Source organism: Lutra lutra, chromosome 1 (genome assembly GCF_902655055.1).
Source record: "Lutra lutra chromosome 1, mLutLut1.2, whole genome shotgun sequence".
In the NCBI taxonomy this organism is placed as follows: domain Eukaryota; kingdom Metazoa; phylum Chordata; class Mammalia; order Carnivora; family Mustelidae; genus Lutra; species Lutra lutra.
Window position 1 is genome coordinate 124,740,501 of NC_062278.1, and position 21,943 is coordinate 124,762,443.

A 21,943-nucleotide genomic window follows, 5' to 3' on the forward strand; every position below is an offset into this window, starting at 1 on the left:
GGAACCCTCCTACACTGTTGGTGGGAATGCAAGCTGGTGCAACCACTCTGGAAAACAGCATGGAGGTTCCTCAAAATGTTGAAAATAGAACTACCCTATGACCCTGCAATTGCACTGCTGGGTATTTACCCTAAAGATACAAACATAGTGATCCGAAGGGGCACATGCACCCGAATGTTTATAGCAGCAATGTCTACAATAGCCAAACTATGGAAAGAACCTAGATGTCCATCTACAGACGAATGGATAAAGAAGATGTGGTGTATATACACAATGGAATACTATGCAGCCATCAAAAGAAATGAAATCTTGCCATTTGCGACGACGTGGATGGAACTAGAGGGTATCATGCTTAGCGAAATAAGTCAATCAGAGAAAGACAACTATCATATGATCTCCCTGATATGAGGGAGAGGAGATGCAACATGGGGGGTTGAGGGGGTAGGAGAAGAGTAAATGAAACAAGATGGGATTGGGAGGGAGACAAACCATAAGTGACTCTTAATCTCACAAAACAAACTGAGGGTTGATGGGGGGAGGGGGTTGGGAGAGGGGGTGGGGTTATGGATATCGGGGAGGGTATGTGCTATGGTGAGTGCTGTGAAGTGTGTAAACCTGGCGATTCGAAGACCTGTACCCCTGGGGATAAAAATATATGTTTATAAAGCTGTAAAAAAAAAAAAAAAGAAAGAAAGGATGAATCCCCAAGTTTTGTAGCAACATGGACGGGACTGGAAGAGATTATGCTGAGTGAAATAAGTCAAGCAGAGAGAGTCAATTATCATATGGTTTCACTTATTTGTGGAGCATAACAAATAGCATGGAGGACAAGGGGAGATGGAGAGGAGAAGGGAGTTGAGGGAAATTGGAAGGGGAGGTGAACCATGAGAGACTATGGACTCTGAAAAACGATCTGAGAATTTTGAAGGGGTGGGGGGTGGGAGGTTGGGGGCACCAGGTGGTGGGTATTGTAGAGGGCACGGATTGCATGGAGCACTGGGTGTGGTGCAAAAATAATGAATACTGTTATGCTGAAAAAAATAAAAAAATTAAAAAAAAAAGTTCAAAGGATGAAGGAAAAGGACAATTTATATTTCTCTATCACATAATGTATTACAAAGCACATGCATTAATCCCCATACCCACCAAATCATGGCAGACGCTATACTCTCCACTTTGCAGTACAGCATTCTTAAGATAAGACACAGAGTCTGGTTCAAAATTGAGCTGCATCTTACCAGCTAGGTGATCCTGGGCAACTTAACCTTTCAAAGGCTCAGTTTCCTCACTGGCGTGGTGGGTGTGGGGTGAAGGTTGTCTGGGGTCACACGTGCAGCGCCTGGCAGGTGGCTTATGCACTAAGTATCCGGTCCTCCTATCTAGTGCAGGTGAGAGAGCTCAGTGCTTGTTACATGGTGGGTGGGAAGTGGATTTGGAACTCCGGGCTAGATGTGGCTATTGGCTGTTTAGGACACGCTTGATTGCCACAAAATTATTGACCTCCTTTGTTGGGATAGAGAAATGGTGGGGCAGGGAGCCCTGGGAGCCCTCGGTGGGGGAGGACACCCCAGGGCTCTGGGCACTCACGAGGTGCGGATGCTTCGGAGGCGGCCCTTGTGGAATGTGATGGTGGCATTGCGGCAGCAGCGGCTCTCGTAGTAGTAGCATTGGAGGTTGCTGCTGGCCGTGCAGCAGCACTTGCAGTTGGGGTCATTGGCCCAGGAGCAACAGCACCAGTGGCAGTTGGGGTTCTCGGAGCAGGTGCAGTGGCAGCACTGGCAGTTGCGCTCATCCTTGTAAGGGCAGGGGAAGCAGGTGCAGTTCCGCTCTGAGGTGAAGAGGAACTTGCAGCACAGACAGGAGCATAATCGAGGACAACATCTCTGCCATGTACAACATGGAGAGCAAACACACATGGCAGTCTCCATGGCGCCTACATGATTGCCACCAGCTGTCTAGAGCTCTTGACACCTTCTCTCTCAGAATCTTGTGGTCTCCTAGGGAGGGGGTGCCTCCTTCCCCCAATGAGGCCCTCAGCTTGGAGGTTGCAAGAGGTTGGCTGTTATGTGGGCTTCACAGGTGGCATCCCTACTAGGAAGCTCCTGGGCTGACATTGACATATATCAGCCTGAGGCCATTTGCTTATGTCACAATCCCTGTCTCCCCACCGTGTCTAACCATGCTGGGTGGGTGAGATGTGGGGGGTAGTGTCATGGGGTGGGGAACTGATGGACACTCCATGTGTCCATAGGATCAGCTCCAGAGGAGGGTAAATGCAAAGAGTATCCTGGAGGTTTAGTTGTCACTTGTTACATTTTGGGTTATGGGGTGGATTCCAGAAGCTATTTCTCTTTGATGATGTTTTCCCTGCAGCTTGAGCTAGTTGACTTCAGGGTATGTCTTCATGGGCTGAAAGGACTGGGTATGATTAATTGGAAGTGGACAGACATGATGTTCCTCTCCTTGGGCCTTTTCTGCATTCACTGAACACTTTATGTGATGAACAAAGCACAATGTTTACAAATCATGGCAATACTACATTTAAGGGGAGTCTCCATTTGGAGAAAGAATTAAAGGGAAAAAAGATAGGAGTTCACTAAGGCACATCCTTCAGTAGTTATTGAGTTTGTCCATTGCCTCATAGCCACTGCTGATTTTTATGAGGCTTCATGCATATGTCACTCTGAATATGTCTTGGCTTTTTTGTAGCATCGTGGGGTTTGGCTGAGGCTCAAGCTCAATTTTCTTACTCCCTCCCCACTCCATGCACCTGATGGTCTCTTATCAAGAGGCTGGAGCTCAGGGACACCTGGGTGTCTCAGTCATTAGCATCTGCCTTCGGCTCAGGGAATGATCCTAGATTCCTGAGATCCAGCCCCACATTGAGCTCCCTGCTCAGTGGGAAGACTGCTTCTTCCTTTCCCACTCCCCCTACTTGTATTCCCTCTCTCACTGTCTCTCTCTGTCAAATAAATAAATAAAATCTTTAAAAAAAAATAAAAGAGGCTGGAACTCCACATGAGAATCTTTAACTCTTCTTTTAAGTATATACTCAGTATTTCTAGAAATGACCTTATATTTTAGGGGAGAATTTTGCTTTCCATTTTATGCATCTTGCAAAGATTAAAAGAAATTTCATGGTCATACTACCTTATGGTATAAACACTGTCTTATTATTTTTCCAAAAAGAAGCAGAAGTGAGAGCTGAATTTGGCTGTAGGAGTTTATTGCATAATTTATTATCTCTTCCTGTGATTATCACCTTTATATTAGGAAAGAACATTCACTGAGTGCTAACTGTGCCAGCCACATATTGATTTTAGATGCCTACAAATGAAAATTCTGGATCATAGGGTATGTGTTTTATTATTTTTTTTTGATAGATTACCACTAAATTGGTTACCTAAACGAATATGCCAGTTTATACTGACACCAATGATGTATGGGAGACACTTCTCCCCCACATTTTCCCAAACTGAATTTTATCAATATTCCTCTCTATCTTCCAGGCACAGAGGTTTGAGTTTCACTTCTGAATTGATAGTACATTTTAATCATTGGTCTTTGCAAGGATCCTTCTTATTTTAGTTTTTTTAAAAAAAGATTTTATTTATTTATTTGGCAGAGAGAGAGAGAAAGAGAGAAAAGCAGGCTCCTTGCTCAGGATCTGGGACTCGACCCCAGAATCCTGGGATCATAACCTGAGCCAAAGGCAGATGCTTAACCGACTCAGCCATCCAGGTGCCCTTAGTTGTTGTTGTTGTTTTTTTTTTATTTTAAAAATTTTATTGAGATAAAATTCTTATCATTAAAATCACCATTTTAAGTGAACAATTCAATGGTTTTTAGTATATTCACAAGATTGTGCAACAATCACCACACTCTAATTCCAGAACATTTTCATCACCCCCAAAAAGACACCTGGTACCCATACCCATCACTCTCTATGCCCCCTTCCCACAGCCCCTGGAAATCATTAGTCTATTTTGCATATCAATGGATTTGTCCATTCTGAATATTCCATATAAACAGAATCATATAAGATATAGCTTTTTGTATCTGGCTTCTTAGCATAATGTTTTTCAAGGGGCATCCATTTTTTTTTTAAGATTTTAGACATGTTTAATTTTTTTTTATTATTATCAATTAGAAGAGGTATCCATGTTTTAGCATGTATCAATATTTCATTTTTTATGACTGAATATTATATGTATATACCACATTTTATTTATCCATTGATGGACATTTGTGTTTTTTCCACTTTCTGATTATTATGAATAATATTGGTGTGAACATTTGTGTGCAAGTTTTTGTATGAACATCTGTTTTCAGTTCTCTTGAGTATATACCTAGAAGTGGAATTGCTGGGTCATATGGTAACTCTGTGTTTAACTTTTTGAGGAACTGCCAAACTATTTCCAAAACAGATGCACCATTTTACATTTTTCCATTCTCATCACCAATATATGAGAGTTAACAATTTCTCTACATCCTCACCAAAACTTGTTATTGTTCTTTTAAAATTATTATTGTTATAGACATCATAGTGGGTATGAAATGAGATCTCAAAATTATATCTGTTTACTCAAGAATTCCAATTATAAGAATCTCTTCCAAAGATATACTGACAAAAAAAAAAAGAAGAATTTCATTCATGGTGTAATATATTTATTACAGCACTATTTTGAGAGCACAAAATTAGAAACAATTCAAATACCCATCAATAGGAAACAGATCAGATGAACTGAAGACATCCACACAGGTGCATCCCCTGTCTAATACAGTTACATAGAAGAATGAAAAAGACCTTTGTTTACTGTTTCAAAATGATTTCCAAAATATGTTATTGAGTGCAAAAAGCCAGGTGTAGAAATGTGCATGTAATATGCTGCTACTCATTTCAGGAAAGGTCTTAAGTCATTGGTTTATTTTTTCTTATGATATGGAAAAATAAACCACAAGCTTAGTTTTAAGGAAGTGTAGAAACAGGGTTGAGGGGCATATATATCCTAACTTATAGAACTGACTTTCAAACTACTTAAATATTTTATGGGGTACCTGGGTGGCTCAGTTGGTTAGGTGTCCAACTCAATCTCAGCTCATGTCTTGATCTCAGGGTTGTGAGTTCAAGCCCTGTGTTGGACTCCATGCTGGTGTGAAACCTACTTAAAAAAAAAAAGGGAAAAAAATAACTTAAATATTTTACATAATTATAAAACAAAATTAAATTAAAAAGTGCAATCCTAAAAAATAAAGCAAAATGAAGCAAGCAAATTAAGTGGATGGCACATATGAAGGGAAAATATTTTAAGTTAGTTTGAAGTACAATAATTTGATGATACGTCCTGGGGCTGGGGGTGTTAATCCCTAAGGAGAAACAAAACAAAACAAAACAAAGAGAAATCTTAAACTCTTTCAGTAATCATATTGGTGTTATTGGTTTCAGTAATCATAGTGTTGGTGTTATTATTCTGGAAGGCATAGGCATGTGAGATTTATTTGTACAGTAAAGCAAATGAGGAATTATGTTGATGTCAGTGAGAATCACAGTTTTGGGCAAGGGTGTAGGGGCATACAGATGGACAACTGCTGAAGTCAAGAAAACTTTTTAGTCATGAATATAAAACTTGTAGTGTGTTTTATCTGAGAAAAAAATGTATTTCTTAACTCCAGTCAATAAAAAGTCCCAGAAACCATGAATTAATCAGTAGTAATGAGTCCCTTTGTCTCCCAGACTGTATCACTAAAAGGAACCAAGGCTCTTTGGAGAGATGGATGATTCCAGGTCTGGGGCAGGACATGTACAAGACAAATGTGGATTTAGATCTACATTTCACAAAACTGAGCAGGTCCTCCCCTCCCCTGATATCAGTTTATCTAGCTTTGCTAGGGTGTATAGGACAGGAAGGACAGCAGGGCAGCGGGGCAGAGTCAGAGTCGGCTGTGACCGCTCAGGTGTGAAGGAATGAGACCAAGTGGGTGGGTGTGGTGATGCTGTAGTGCACAGCCTGGGGATCCTTGTTAAGACCAAGAAAATCATTCCCCCAGTTATATGAGTGCTGGCTGCTCACCAGTCACACCTGAATCTTTCTCTGAGGATTGCTTTCAGTGGAAAGAAGCTGTCTGGCCCAAAATTATGCACCTATTCAGGGAGCAGCCCTGCCCAAATTGGGACTTTAAAGGGCCATCCCAGCTACCGAGAAGGTCTGATTGGATTGGCTGAGGTTTACAGTTGAGACTGTACTATATAGTTTAACTTTTTCTTCTGCACAACTGTATCTCCCTCACTCCCAAAGACCCCTCTCCAATAAACCTCCTGTGCATAAATCTCCATTTCATAGTCTGTTTCCCAGGGAATGAATATATATATATATATATATATATATATATATATATATATATAATGAGTATAGGAGTTATTCTGGTTTATAAGCTCCATTCCCTATATGAGCCAATGTGTTTTATTTCCTCCCATGGGAACAGCTTCCAGAAGTCCTAGCAAGGGACATGCCCTGTCACAAGAATGCACTTCATTCAGAGGAGCTCAAACTATGGATTCTCGTTGGCTATTTATAGTTAATTTACAGTCCTCCCGGGCCAGGTGTAGTTTACTAATTAGAGGTCATTTTTACCATAAGCAATGTTGCCTGGTAACATAGATAGCATTCCACCTTTATTAGGTTTCCAGGGGAACAGAGCTAAAAGTTAACCCAAGGTCATTTTTTCCATACAGAAAGAGAATGAGTTTATTAACCCCTTATTCACATTTGAAAACCTACAAGTTTATAAAGATAATTGAAACAAAACAAAAATTCCAAAAACCTTCATTGAGATGATACTAGGAAACTATTATTTTGAAACCTGGCAAGTAAAGGGAAAGAACAATTTATCCAGACTTTGTTATATGGATTGTGCCTTAGGACAATGAGTTGATAAAAGGAATTTTCTTATAGACGTATCCCAGCTAAGAAATGAAGAATGATGAAATTAAGATATCATCTATTTACATTCATCTCCTACAGAAAAGACAAATCTAGGCAATATCAACAGTGGCTGCTAATAGCATAGGAGGGACAATCAGACATGATGTGCTCCTCATGGAATGAGGTCTTCTTGCAAAGAGTTCCAACCTGAATCTGATCTAGCTTCTAGATATGAATACCCATTGTTGGGCACAGATGATTTGGGGGTGAGGCAATTTGCAAAATGCAGATGGTGGAAAACTCTACAGGACAGATGAAGCTTTTTTTTTTTTCCCTAAATGAAGATATCACAAGGAACACATACACACACACGCATGCATGCACACACAGAGATTATGAAGGAGAACATTTATACACTAAAGGGACGAAGAGACAAGAAACATATTAGCCAATTGAAATTCTTGAAACTTATTTAGATTCTGATTTGAGCAAACTGTAAAAATATTTATTATATATGATTCAGTTGATGGAACTTGAACTCTGCCTAAAGACTGGATAATAGGGGGGTGCCTGGATGGCTCAGTTGGTTAAGCGTCTGCCTTTGGCTCAGGTCATGATCCCAGGGTCCTGGGATCCAGCCCTGCATAGGGCTCCCTGCTCAGCGGGAAGCCTGCTTCTCCCTCTCCCACTCCCTCTGCTTCTGTTCCCTCTCTCGTTGTGTCTCTCTCTGTCAAATAAATAAATAAAATCTTAAAAAAAAAAGACTGGATGATAGGAAGAAACAATTATTATTATTTTTAGGTTAGATAATGATATTGTTAGGTTATTTAGGAGTCCTCAACTTTTAGAGATATAGGCAGAAATATTTACAGATTATGTGATAAAATATCAGTTTTTCCTTTTCCTCCCAAACAATCTAGACTGTGAGTAATAGATTCAATGAAACCAGATTGGCCATGAGTTCATAATCGCTGAAGCTGAGCATTAGGGATAGGGGAGCTCATTATACTGTTTCCTCTACTTTTATATGTTTGAGAATTCCATTATAACAAAGAGAAATATATATGTCCATTTACTTTTTAATATAATAATCTCACTCTTGGGAATCTATCCATAGATGTTATCCATGTATGGATGTTTAATGTAGCAAAACTAACAAAAAGAAAAAAGATTCTAGAAATAAATTGAATACCCAACAGTGACATATGGTTGAATAAATTGTGATACCAGGTAGCTGTTAAAAGAAATTTAGAGGCAAACCAATTCACCTTGGATGAGTTTTCAGGAATGTTGCTGAATGAGAAAAGCAAGATGCACACATTAATGTATGAGACCCTATTTTTAAAAAAACAAAGGCAGGGGCATCTGGGTGGCTCAGTGGGTTAAGCCTCTGCCTTCGGCTCAGGTCATGATCTCAGAGTCCTGGGATCGAGCCTTGCATTGAGCCTTACATCGAGCCCCGAAGCAGGCTCTCTGCTCAGCAGGGAGCCTGCTCCTCCCCACCCCACCCCTCGCCTGCCTCTCTGCCTACTTGTGATTTCTGTCTGTCAAATAAATAAATAAAATCTTTAAAAATAATAATAAAAATTTTTAAAAAAAGGCAAAAACTCTACACAGGCACATTTGTATATGTATATATGGGAGGGTGTCCGGCAGGGTGTTAACATGGTTACTTGGGGTTGATGGGAGTGGGGAGGTGCTTTGGGTGGATGGTGGGAGACGAGGCTGCTGAAAAGCTCTAGAAAAAGAGAAGACAGCTGTGATGTGGCCCATGTTCTCCTGATAGGGTGGGCTATATGACATGAGGATGGGTCATGTGGCCAGGCTGAAATGCAGTCCAGCTTTGCCACTTGCCAGTGGTGCCACAGTGGTGATACCTGCTGTGTGCCTGGCCAGGCCTGTGCACTTGTGACCCAGGGGTAACAATGCTGCTCCTGCTCCTCAGGGAATGCCATGCTAAAGAAGGAAGGGGAAGGGTCAACATGTGTAGATATTTTCCACACAGGATGCTATGGGCATATTACTTAACTTTCATGAATCTCAGTTTCCTTATCCATAAAATGGGATTATAATGTCTGATCACAGGGCTACTATGAGGATTAAATATGGGCAACATGAATGTAAGTGCATCCTCTTGGGCCACTTTCCTCTTAACACACTGTGATTGTTCCTACAGATGGGTAGTGAGATAGGTAGTGAGAGTGGCTGAGGAGGGGGAGAGTTTTCATTCAGGGAAGATAAGTCTGAGAGCTAAGGCACATAAGAGTAAGATCAAATTTTATGATGGTTTCTGGAACACAAGAAAGGAAGTAAATGTATCTGTTTAATCATTCATTTGATTTTAAAAATTATGTTCTGTTAGTCACCATACAGTACATCATTAGTTTTTGATGTAGTGTTCCAAGATTTATTGTTTGTGTATACATACCCATCCTCCCCCCCTCCTCCCTTCCAAAACCATCAGTTTGTTTCTCAGAGTCCACAGTCTCTCATGTTTCATCTCTCCCTCCGATTCCCCCCCCTCACTTTTCCCTTCCTTCTCCTAATGTCCTCCATGCTATTCCTTATGTTCCACATATAAGGGAAACCATATGATAACTGACTTTCTCTGCTTGACTTATTTCACTCAACATAATCTCCTCCAGTCCCATCCATGTTGATGCAAAAGTTGGGTATTCATCCTTTCTGATGGCTGAGTAATACTCCATTGTATATATGGACCACATCTTCTTTTTTTTTTTTAAGATTTTATTTATTTATTTGACATACAGAGGTCACAAGTAGGCAGAGAGGCAGGCAGAGAGAGAGGAGGAAGCAGACTCCCCGCTGAGCAGAGAGCCTGATGTGGGGCTCGATCCCAGGACCCTGGGATCATGACCTGAGCTGAAGGCAGAGGCTTAACCCACTGAGCCACCCAGGTGCCCCTGGACCACATCTTCTTTATCAGCTCATCTGATGAAGGGCATCTTGACTCTTTCCACAGTTTGGTTATTGTGGACATTGCTGCTATGAACACTGGAGTACATACGGCCTTTCTTTTCACATCTGTATCTTTGGGGTAAATACCCAGTGGTGCAATTGCCAAGTCATAAGGTAGCGCTATTTTTAATGTTTTGAAGGAACTTCCACACTGTTTTCCAAAGTGGCTGCACCAACTTGCATTCCCAACAACAATGTGAAGAGGGTTCCCCTTTCTCCACATCCTCTCCAACATTTGTTGTTTCTTGCCTTGTTAATTTTTGCCATCCTAACTGGTGTGAGGTGGTGTGTCAATGTGGTTTTGATTTGAATTTCCCTAATGGCTATTGATGATGAACACTTTTTCATGTGTCCCTTAGCCATTTGTATGTCTTCATTGGAGAAGTGTCTGTTCATGTCTTCTGCCCATTTTTTGACTTATCTGTTTTTTGGGGTGTCAAGTTTGAGAAGGTCTTTTTTTTTTAAGATTTTATTTATTTATTTGAGAGAGAGACAGAGTGAGAGAGAGCATGAGAGGGGAGGTCAGAGGGAGAAGCAGACTCCCCATGGAGCCTGACGTGGAACTCAATCCCAGCACTCCAGGATCATGACCCAAGTCGAAGGTAGTTGCTTAAGCAACTGAGCCACCCAGTTGCCCAAATTTGAGAAGTTCTTTATAGATCTTGGATATCAGCCCATTGTCTGTAGTGTCCATTTGTGAATTCTTCTCCCATTCCATGGGTTGCCTCTTTGTTTTGTTGACTGTTTCCTTTGCTGTTCAGAAGCTTTTTATCTTGATGAAGTCCCAAAAGTTTATTTTTGCTTTTGTTTCCCTTGCCTTTGGAGTCTTGAAAGAAGTTGCTGTGGCTGATGTCAAAGAGGTTACTGACTATGTTCTCCTCTGGGATTTTGATGGATGCCTGTTCTCCCACTGAGGTTTTTCATCCATTTTGACTTTATCTTTGTGTATGGTGTAAGAGAATGGTCAAGTTTTATTCTTCTGTATATACCTGTCCAATTTTCCTAGCACCATTTATTGAAAAGACTGTCTTTTTTCCATTGGATATTTTTTCCTGCTTTGTCAAAGATTATTTGACCACAGAGTTGCAGGTCCATATCTGGGTTCTCTACTCTGTTCCATTGGTCTATGTGTCTGTTTCTGTGCCAGTATCATACTGTCTTGGTGATCACAGCTTTGTAATAAAGCTTGAAGCAGTCACTTAATTCACTTATATTAGACATCAATGAACAGAATGTACCAAGATCTGTGTCCCTTTAGAGGTTATAATCCAGAAGGAGGAGATGGACAACAGACATTAAAAGGAAGAAATGATACTGTGCGACACATTAGAAAGTCCTGTGGGGAAAAAAAGAAAAGCAGAGCAGAGGGACAGTATTAGTTTCTAGAGGTGCTGTAACAAAGTATCACAGACTGGGTGACCTAAGCAACAGAAATTTATTGGCTCACAGTTCAGGAGGCCAGAAGTCCAGAAGTCCAAGTTCAAGATGATGGATTTGCCATCATCTTGTTCCCTTTGAAGGTTCTGGGAAGGATGTGTCCTAGATGTCTGTCTGCTCTTGGCTGGTGACAGCACACCTTCACTCCTCACATGGCATTCTCCCTGAAGGCATGTCTATTTCTGTGTCCAAATCTCCCTTTGTTTTAAGGATACCAGTTTTGTTGGATTAGGGGCCCACCCTACTCTAGTAGGACCTCATCTTAACTAATTACATCAACAATGACCCTATTTCCAAATAAGTTCACATTCAGAGCCACTAGAGGTTAGGACTTCTGTGTATGAATTTATGTAACAGGAGGGGAGGTTGAAGTGCCCAGGAGTGTGAATGAGCTAGTGTTAGAGAAACTTATTGAGAAAGGGACATTGGAGAGAAGGCTTGAAGGAGGTAGAGAGGGGGCCTTGTGGATATCTGTTGAAGAGTGCCCCAAGTAGAGGAGACAGCCAGCACAAAGGTACCATGGTAGGAGCATGCCTGGGATTTTCCTGGAACTGCAGCAAACCCAGTGTGGTTGCAGCAGAGTTGGGTGGGGGGGGGGGGGGCGGGGAGTGAGACATGAGGCCAGAGAGCATCAGGCCCAAGTCACATGGCTCTTGAAGGCTGGTAAAGGATGTTAACTTTTACTTTGAGCATAACAATTGCAGGTTCTGGTCAGAGTACCACAATGATAGCATATTGTGGATGGGGTGGAGTCAAGAAGTCACAGCTGTGATTCAGGTGGGAGATACTGAGGTAAAAGAGAGCCATGTCCTGAGCAGAGGATTGGGGATGGGATCTGGTGCACCAGAAAAGGGATTGGCATGGTTAGCAGGCCTCAGTAAATATATGTAATTTAAATGCTTTTCCCTTATTGCATATTTAAAGGATCTAACAAAATACACAATGGATGGAAGACTCTCAATAAAGGTGAGCTTCTTTCCTCTCCCTTCCATCCTGGAGTCTAGCCTCCTCTGCACCCCTCCCACCATTCTCCATTTTCAATCACTCATTTAATCTCTATTGGCTCCTTAATCTGAAAAGAGGGCAAATGGTATTGGCTTCAAGAAATGAATTGTAAATGGTCTTCTGAGGAATCACAAGTATTTGAGGCAGTGCCTTTGTGTCTTTGTGGGGGTAAAAGAAATGATAATTGGAGAAACTCCCAGGTATCCCTGTCTGTTCCTCCTACCCCTGCTCCATTCCCCACTTCATCAAGAAAAATTCATTATCTATGGTTTGTATACACGGGCTCATTAAATAGTTTTACTTTAAAACAAATGGACAGAAAAGATTACAGCTTCTTGGAAACAATCCATTTCTTAGAGGATTTTTTTTCTGTCTGAGATATTTAAAACCCTCTAAAACCAAAAAAATGTGTCTCTAATGGTAGAATTTTAGATCCTGGTTCTGCCTCTTTTGGTACAGATAGACTTTCTGACTTCATCAAATAATAATATGATGACAATGATAGCTAATATTTTTTGAGGGCTAAACTTGCCCTTGTGTAGGATGCTGCCTAGGAAATTGTGAAGAGTGATGCTATGGGATAGTTAAAGTCATAGGTTCATGAAACCAGAGTCTGTTGGAGCTTGGAGAACTCTTCACAATATTCTTATTGCAATCTTCTCATTTTATTAACAAGTAACTCAAGAAATGTTGACTTGGCTGAGGTCATCCAATCACAGCTGGGTGTAGAGTCCAAGTGACCCATGTTCCAAGTCTCCAATTTCTCATTACATTCCTGCTGGAAGGCATGTGTGTTCAGACTAGGATAAGGAGTACAGTATTACAGCTGTTGAAACAAAGGGTAGATAAGAAATGTGTACTGAAGCCATTTGATGTGACATTTACTGTCCCTGAGAGTTCAGGTTTATAAGCTCCACCACATTTAAGACCCTTTTAAAAAGTCTCTAATTACTCATTTATCTGATGTTACAAAAACAGTCTCCACAGATCCAGACTGACAGGTAAATAGCTTGTTGAGAATTTATTTAAAATGATAAACTAACATAATGCATCTTGAGAGAATTATGAAAAGCACCACAGTTCATGACAATATTTCTTTTGTAGTTATTATTGTCTGTGCCCTCGTAATTTTCTTAGGAAGTGTTTCATTTCTTGATCCATGAACTACCACACTGTTAATAAACCTGGCAGTTCCCACAGGGATAAGTAGATCAGAGCACCTGGTGAAGGGTAAAGAAAAACAGTTGGGGGGTTTCCCACATCTGGTTATGAACCCAACATCTGCCTCTTGGATTTGTCTTACTTTGGGTAAGCACTTTAGCTCTCCATGCCTCAATGTCCCCTTCTGTAAAATGGGAATTACAGTAATACCGACAAGTGTTAGGATGGTTGTGGGAATGAAGTGAGTACAATCTGTAGGCATCTGGTGTCATGTCTGTCTCATGGCAGGGGCCAGAGGGTGGACACTCTGTCAGGAGGCAGGATAGAGCTGTGCACTGCACTCCAAGTGTGGTTCCAGACAAGTAGCATTGGCATATCCAGCTGGGGGCACACTGGGGCCGCACTGGGGCAGCTTTTGAGTAGGCCAGGTTGGGGTCAAATTTCAGTATAGTTCCTAACTAGCTATGTAGTTTTGGATGAACCACTTAATTTCTCAAAGTTATGGTTTGTTCATCTGTGAAATCAGAAGGATGATGATAGGAGTACCTTCTTTATGGGCCATTTTACATATCAATGAGATGCTTCAGAATCTTCCACAATGTCTTGTGTGTGAAGAGTCACCATTATGATTTTCCAGAGACTGTCATCCAGGAGCAGCAAGCCTGTGTTAAAGAAAACTAATAAGACATTTTGGGATAAAGAAAGATACATTCCATTCATATTTTCAGTTTCTAACACAGTGTTGGTCAAAATGCTCTTCCATGTATCTTTGAATTTTTCTCTGCATCTGTGTTTTCTCCTTTATTGATTCTTAATGTTATAATTTTGTGCTTTCTCTCTTTCATTCCTCATTAGGATGCCCAATGATGTATTAGTTGTATTGATTTTTTTCCCCAAAAGAACCTGCTCTTAATTTAATTCTACTATTTGTTGATCACAAATTCATTGTTTTTTGAGTTTCTATTTTTCTTGATCTCTCAACTTTTTATTTAATTTGAATGCTTAATTTATTTTTATTCTTGTTTGTTTAATATAAGTGTTTGAGGTTGCAACTTTCCTATGGGTATAATTTTGAATGCATCCCCGTTCTAACTGGTAATGTTATTTTATTTTTTAGATATTTGACAATTAATAATTTATCTGTTACCTTTAACCTAATAGTGAATTAGGAGAGATGTTTCCCCCTAATTTCCAAGTGTTTGGCTTTTCTATGTTTCTATGTTTGCTATTTATTGTTTTATTGTATTGCAATCTTAGAATGTATTTCTTTGCATTCTAACAACTTCTTGGAATTTATGCCTAAGAGATGATAATTTTTTTAAAAGCACCATAACAACCTAGAAAGACAAAATTTTAATTATATTGTTCACATATTTTATATTCTTACTTATTTTCATATACTTGATCTATCAGGGATCTAAAGAGGTATCTTAAAACCTTTTATTACTTTCATATTTTTGTTAATTTCTCTTTGTATTTCCTATGGTTTTACTTTACCGGTGTTGATGTTTTGTTATTTGATTCTTAATGGTTCATGACAGGATTATCTTCACTGTGGATTGCACCCTTTGTCATTGTAAAGTGACCGCTTCTACCCCCACATAGTGTTTTTGACCTTGAATCCAACTTTGTCTAATAATATTGATCACAATTCTTATCTCCATTCAGGCTTCTGTTCTAGGTTAAGAAGCTGGTCTGGAGAAAGGAGAAGCTGGTTTGGGGTATGGCTACCCATCCTTCTCTCAGCTCTGCCTACTTGTTTCTCCATGTGGTGGAGGAACTGCCTCCCACAGGAGACTGTGTTTCTCCCCTGGCTTACCTAAACCCAATGTCTCCATCTCTTCTAGGGGACAGACCTCCAGATCCCATTTGTTGATGTTTCAAATTTCCTAAGCACTGGGGACTAAGAGACAGACCCTGAGTCTTGGAGCCCTCTCACTATAGTGGAGATAGTCAAAGGGAGAAGTCACAATATAGAATAACAAGAGTTACAACCAATGTTGCCTCTGTTCTATGTAAGTGGGTGCTTTAGTCCCATCTTCCTGAGGAGGTGACACGGATTACATATGGTTTGGATAGAAATTCACAGGCAAATGGCAAGGAATATGTGGACATTTGAGACAGAGAGGATGCAATGATGCAAATACCATGGAGATGGTATTTATAGATCTATTTCACAAAGAGGATAGTAGAATTTCAAAGAAGTGAAGTACTTGACCCAAGGTTTAAGTTAGCAGGTAACAAAATCAAGATTTTTTTTTTCTCTTTGGTTATCTGGGTTTTCTTTTCTCTTTCTTTCTTTTTTTTTTAATTTTATTTATTTATTAGAGAGAGAGAGAGAGAGAGAGCAGAGGAAGAGCAGAGGGAGCAGGAGAAGCAGCTCCCCACTGAGCAGGAAGCGCAACATGGGGCTTGATCTCAGGACCCTGTGATCATGATCTTAGCTGAAGGCAGATGCTTAACGAACCGAACCACCCAGGTCCCTCCAGAATTAAGATTTGAATCCAGGTTTTTCTGACTCTAAAGTCTGTGCTCTGCCCACCTCAGTGTACCACTTGCCCAAACATCATTTCCCTTCATTGGTGTCCCATTTCCTTTTCTTCATCATGTGTTTATGTTCCTAAGTTATCACACTTTCTTCTTTAATAACAAAGCTTTCACACAGAGGAGCAAACAGTAGACAACAGTTTAATGTCTGAACCACTTTCTCTCTGAAGACATCTTTAACTTAATAAGATTAAAATAAAAAAAAAAAAAACTAAAATAATACAACTCCAGCGGTGGAATTCCATTCCTTGTGTAGAGAAGGAAATTTGGGGATATGTAGGTGTCTGTCAATGCCTGAGAAATTTCAGCACTTGAGCTGAACTGAAAACTGGCTATACCTTCTGCATCCTTCTTTCCTTTCTACCTTCCTTCCTTCCTTCCTTTATTCTTTGCTCACACTAATTTCCAACTCCTTTGTATAAAGGAGTATCTGACTCATCTCTCTCTTTTTTTTATTAATATACAATGCATTATTTGTTTCAGGGGTACAGGTCTGTGATTCATCAGTCTTACACATTTCACAACACTCACCATAGCATGTACCCTCCCCAATGTCCATTACCCAACTACCTCATCCCTCTCATTCCCCTCCCCTCCCCTCCAGCCGCCCTCAGTTTGTTTCCTGAGATTAAGCCTGACTCATCTCTTAAGAGACCGAACCCACGAAGTTGCTGTGGACCTCTGGGAGGGAGCTGTGGATAGAGGACATAGGCTTCAGTGGTGAAAACAAAACTTTGCTCAATTTATAATTTTCTAAATCCATTCCAGTTCATGTCTAGGTTCTTCCTTCAATTTTAAGTCTTGTGAGGACTCCTCTTTCTGGAGTCCTATGCCCTCCCTGTCTGAAAAGAATTTTGAGTTTTTGAGAATGCTTAACTTGCTGGTGTCAGGAGCAAGTCTGCTTCTTCCTGCTATGGGTCTCAGAGTCTGTATGAGTTTCTACCATAAATTCATGCTGCCCATTTCAGCCATCCCTCTCATGTCCCTTTGATGTGGAAGGCACTCTGAGGCCCCAAATCTGATTTTCCATTGCTCCAGGGGTGCATCTGCAATGTACAGGTGGGGATGGGAGGAGCCTTCCCTGTTATGGGAGACAGGTGGCCTTGTCCAGAGTTGGTCAGTGAGAGCCTACTTGCTCATAGACATTTTATTCTGTGGCTCAGTCTTTAGTGAGTTCTTCTCATTCAGCATTGGTAGACAGTTGCATATTTACCCTTGAGCTTCCAAATTCCAATGGTTGTTGCTTTGAAACTCAGGGATTCCCTAACACTTGACAGAATTATTCTGTGTCTACTCATTCTATCAGTCCAACACACACACACACACACACACACACACACACACACACACACACACACCATCTTAGAAAGCTAGAGTGTGGCCAGGACATGCTAGCTGCTTTAGGAAATATAGAAATACAGGCTCTTTATCCTATCACTCAGTTTATACTTTTACCTACACTGAAAGTATTTTTCAAAACTAAAGTCAGGGTATATGGTAGGGCACTTAGGGTTTTTGTTTGCTTACTTTTTTGTTTTTTAATTTTATGTATTTATTTGAGATAGTACAAGAGTGAGAGAGAGATAGAGAGCACAAGCCTGGGGAGCAGCAGGCGGAGGGAGAAGCAGTTTCCCTGCCGAGCAGGGAGGCGGATGTGGGGCTAAATCCCTGGGCTCTGGGATCATGACCTGAGCCAAAGGCAGACGCCCAACTGACTGAGCCACTCAGGCACCCTGTTTGCTTACTTTTAAAAGATTTATTTATTAATGAGAAAGAGAGAGAGCACAAGCATGGGGAGAGGCAGGGGGAGAGAGAGGGAGAGAGAGAATTTCAAGCTGATTCTGTGCTGAGCAGGACCCTGAGATCATGACGTGGGCTGAAATTAAAAGTCAGGTGCTCAATGGACTGAGCCACCCAGATGCCCTTGGTTTGGTTTTGAAGTGAAAGAATGTTGCATCAAAACTTGCTTAAGCAGGAAAAAAAAAAAAAAAACACACAAAAAACAAAACGATTTTTAGCTCATTTAACAGAACCATCCAGTTATAGTTTCAGACTCAGCTGAATTTAAGGACTCAGTTTCTTTCCACATCTCAGCTCTGCCTCTTTCTGTCTTTACTGTAATCTCAGGTTTCATGTGGTAACATGATGGTGGCAACAAATCTCAAACTCTTTCCTTCTTACAGTTTAAATCCAGAAATGAAAATACCTGTCTCTTTCCCAGAAACACCAGCCAAGACTTACTGCTTTTTTATTGGTTCTGGTTGGGTCGTGTGACCATTGCTAAACCAATGGCCATGGCCATGGAAATGCAGTGTGGTAATTGGCTTAGACTCAAGTTATGTGTTCGGGGGTGGAGCTGAGCATGGGCTGAACCCACTCAGAGGACCTGGTCTCTGTGTGGGAGCGGGTCCTTCTCCAGAGGGAGGTAGTGGTTAAGCGCAGAATGGCGAGTAGATGATGGGGGACAGAACCTGTAAATACTCACCACACCTGATCTGACCAACATTTTTGAACTTCTAGACCTAAAACAAGATTGAAACAAGTAATATGATGCCAGCGTATTGTCATTTCTGGAACATATTTTTTTGTGCAATGACAAGTCTGTCACAGAACATCAGTGATTTATAGTTACTGAACTGCTACCTCAATCCCTATAGTCTTTATAATTATTTGGTAATATCTCCCAAGAGAAACTAGCAAAGAAAAAAACAGTGTCTCACCCAGTCTATATATTGTTGGCAATTTTAAAAGAGATTGTTTTGAAAACCTATTTATTATATGTGCCGAGAACTTATAAATTGCTTTCAACACTTTCCAGGGAAGTGTGAAGTGCACTGAAGGCTGCCAACAAAATGCCGAGTCAGCCCATTGATAGAAAATGGAAGATAAACTTTTGGAAAAGACATTATTGTTTCCCATTAGCTTACTTTCCATCTGAATCTGAGCAACTGACCTGAGGAGGGAGGTAGGAGAGGGTAAAGTCATGAAATGCTGAGAAAGCCCTTTACTAATGGTTTCAGAGGGAGAGAGGCCATCTTCATCATTGTCATTCTAAGGGAAACACCCATAACTTCAAAGATGTTGGAATGCTTCTTCTTGCAGAGGAAAACTTTACAGAATGAAAAAGAGACCTCAGCATAAATTTCTTTGGGCATCTTTTATTAACAGACTCAGGCTAACCAAATGATTCCCCAAAAGCTCATCAAATTTCCAAGAAGGCAAGCAAACTTATTAATCATGAAATATTCATTATTATTATTGCACATATTTTAGAGTGAACAGAGAACAGCTAATTTGTTCCAGGACGGTGATCTGATCGTGTTGGGGAGAGAGACATGCTGTGTAGACCAGAAAGCAGGACAATGGATGAATGAATATAGGTAACTAGAACCTGTTCAACCCATGAATTCCTATGAGAAACTTCTGTTCCAGTAGATACAGGGTCTCACAAACAACAGAGCGATAAGCATCCTTGCACGTTCTCCTTGTCCTTGGATTTGTGTAAGAGTTTCTTCCAGGTGAGTACTAAGATATGGGGCTGTTTCTCGTCAATCATATCCGCTATGTGCCCCTTCAACATAGCAACCTCAGGTACTCTTCTCTTAGCCAGCCAGTAGATAGTAATTGTTTCATTTTTGTCAATAATTGGGTGTTTTATCATGATATCAAATCTTGTGTCCCTCTGAGAGGGAAATAAGCAGAAGCCCGTGAATGTTGAAACTACTGGGAAAAAAAAATGGTGTTTTCTTATTTCAATGTGCAATTCTCTGATTAGCAGTGAGGTCAAAAATTTCTTTATGTACTTCTAAATAACTTGGGGTTCCCTTCTTGTAATTTGACGATATCTATTGTTTATATTTTTTAGGTTTTTTGCCTTCTTATTGCTGATATAATAGAGAGAATAAAGGTGAAGGATATGTGTGTAAATCATAGTTTTTTAAAAGATTTTATTTATTTATGTGACAGAGAGAGAGATGTGGTAAATCACAATTTTTAAACCATTGTCCTATTGATATATGGGCCATTTTCAGTTTGAAATAAAGCAGGATGTTTATTATTTGAGAATGTACCAATATAATTCACCACTGCAAAAAACTAACACATAAAGAAATTTATTAATCTCAGTAGATACAGAAAAAACATCTGACAAAATAAAATAACACATGATGAAAACTCTTAGAAAGCTAGGAATAAATGGAATTTCCTCAACTTGATAGAGCATTTAGGAAAACCTGCTGTTAACATCCATATTTAATGGTGGAAAATTGAATAATTTCCCCTTAGGCTGGGAAACAAGGGAAAGCATGACCACTGTTACCACATCTATTTACCATTTCCTGGAAGTCATAGCCAGTACAATAAAGGAGGAAAAAAGAAATAAGAGGCACACAGATTGGGAAAGAAATAAACTGTCTTTATTCACAGATGACATATTGTCATCTAGAAATCTTAACAAATCTATTAAAAAAAGCTATTAGAACAACTAAGTAACTTTATGGGTTTATAGGCCAGAAGGCCAATCTACAAAAATAAATTGTATTTCCATATATACTAGCAACAAAAGCATCAGACTTAAGATTAATAATGCCATTTAAAATAACATCAAAAATATAAAATCATTAAGGAAAAATATGAAATATTTAGGGAAAACTTTTAAAAATACACACAAAATCTGTACATACTAAATATATTTATAGTATACAGAAAAATATTTTCTGAGAAAAAATTTTAAAGACTTAAGTGACTTCCAGTTTATGGTTCTGTAGTAAGGATCTTGGACATCTCCACTCTGTCCTAAAATAAATAAAAAGCTGAATGACCAAAAAATCAACAACTCTTCTTAGATTCATTAGAGGGGAAGAAACAGGGCAAGCTACTACTCCCAAGTTTGGAGAGACAGACATGTGAATGCAGGGAGTCATAGCAGAAGTCAGAACAGGAACTAGTGCTGAGGTAGGAAACTCTGAGCTGTAATTGACAAATTGCTGGAGCTAATTATGGACAAGTGTGAGTGTTAAAAACTAGAGGGGGATCTAATCATGGGGCGGATCCCATAATTCTGTGAGGTTTATCTCTAGGAGCTAGACTAGTTTCCCACAGTATATATCTAGGAAAAATACCCTTGTGATTTTGGCAGGCAGAAGACAAAAGGAATCTTTTGAAACATGCCCGGGTACTCTGTTTAACAAGGTGTATCCTCAGGAGAAACTAGTTAATCAGAGCTTAACTTGAGGGGTTATTTATCAGACTGACTGGGGGAAAAGGAAATGACTAGTTCTAGATGGCTCTAGCAGTCTTTTCCAACCTAAGGTGGGGAAGAAAACAAAACAAAACAAAACAAAAAACAAAACAAAAAAAACAAAAAAGTGAGAAACTTGTGTGAAGTTCATAGTCCAGAGGCACAGGCTCATTGAAAAACTAAGACCTAATCATACGACTATGGAAAGCTTTCCCTCCCATCAAAACTCACCACCACATTTCTAAAGGCCTATTTACAACAGTTTCTTTCTTTCAACAGTACATCATATCCAGCTGTCAAGAAAAAAGAACAAGGCATACCAAAAGGTAAGACGCAATTTGAGAGATAGAGTAAGCATCAGAATCAGACATGTCAGGGATGTTGAAATTATCAGACCAAGAATTTAAAACAATTATGATTTATTACATTAAGGGAATCTAATGGATAAAATAGACATAATGCAAGAACAGATGTTGTATGTAAGCAGAGAGATATAAGTCCTAAGAAAGAACCAAAAAGAAATGCTAGAGATGAAAAACACTGTAAGAGAAATTTAAAATGTTTTGATGAGCTTATTCGTAGACTGGGGATAGCTACAGAAAGAATATCTAGCTAGAGGATATTTCAGGGGAGTCCTTCAAAACTGAAACAC

The 21,943-nt window shown here is 39.9% G+C and overlaps 1 protein-coding gene across 1 annotated transcript in view; it reads right to left on the reverse strand.

Annotated features, from left to right (window-relative positions):
* The window catches only part of TRIM42 (tripartite motif containing 42), a 29,948-nt gene extending 27,866 nt beyond the window's left edge, over positions 1-2,082 (reverse strand). The window contains exon 1 of the mRNA XM_047700810.1: positions 1,588-2,082. Coding sequence (XP_047556766.1) covers positions 1,588-1,928 — 341 coding nt within the window. The 5' untranslated portion in view covers positions 1,929-2,082. The remainder of the gene's footprint in view (positions 1-1,587) is intronic.
* Between the last annotated feature and the right edge of the window lie 19,861 nt (positions 2,083-21,943).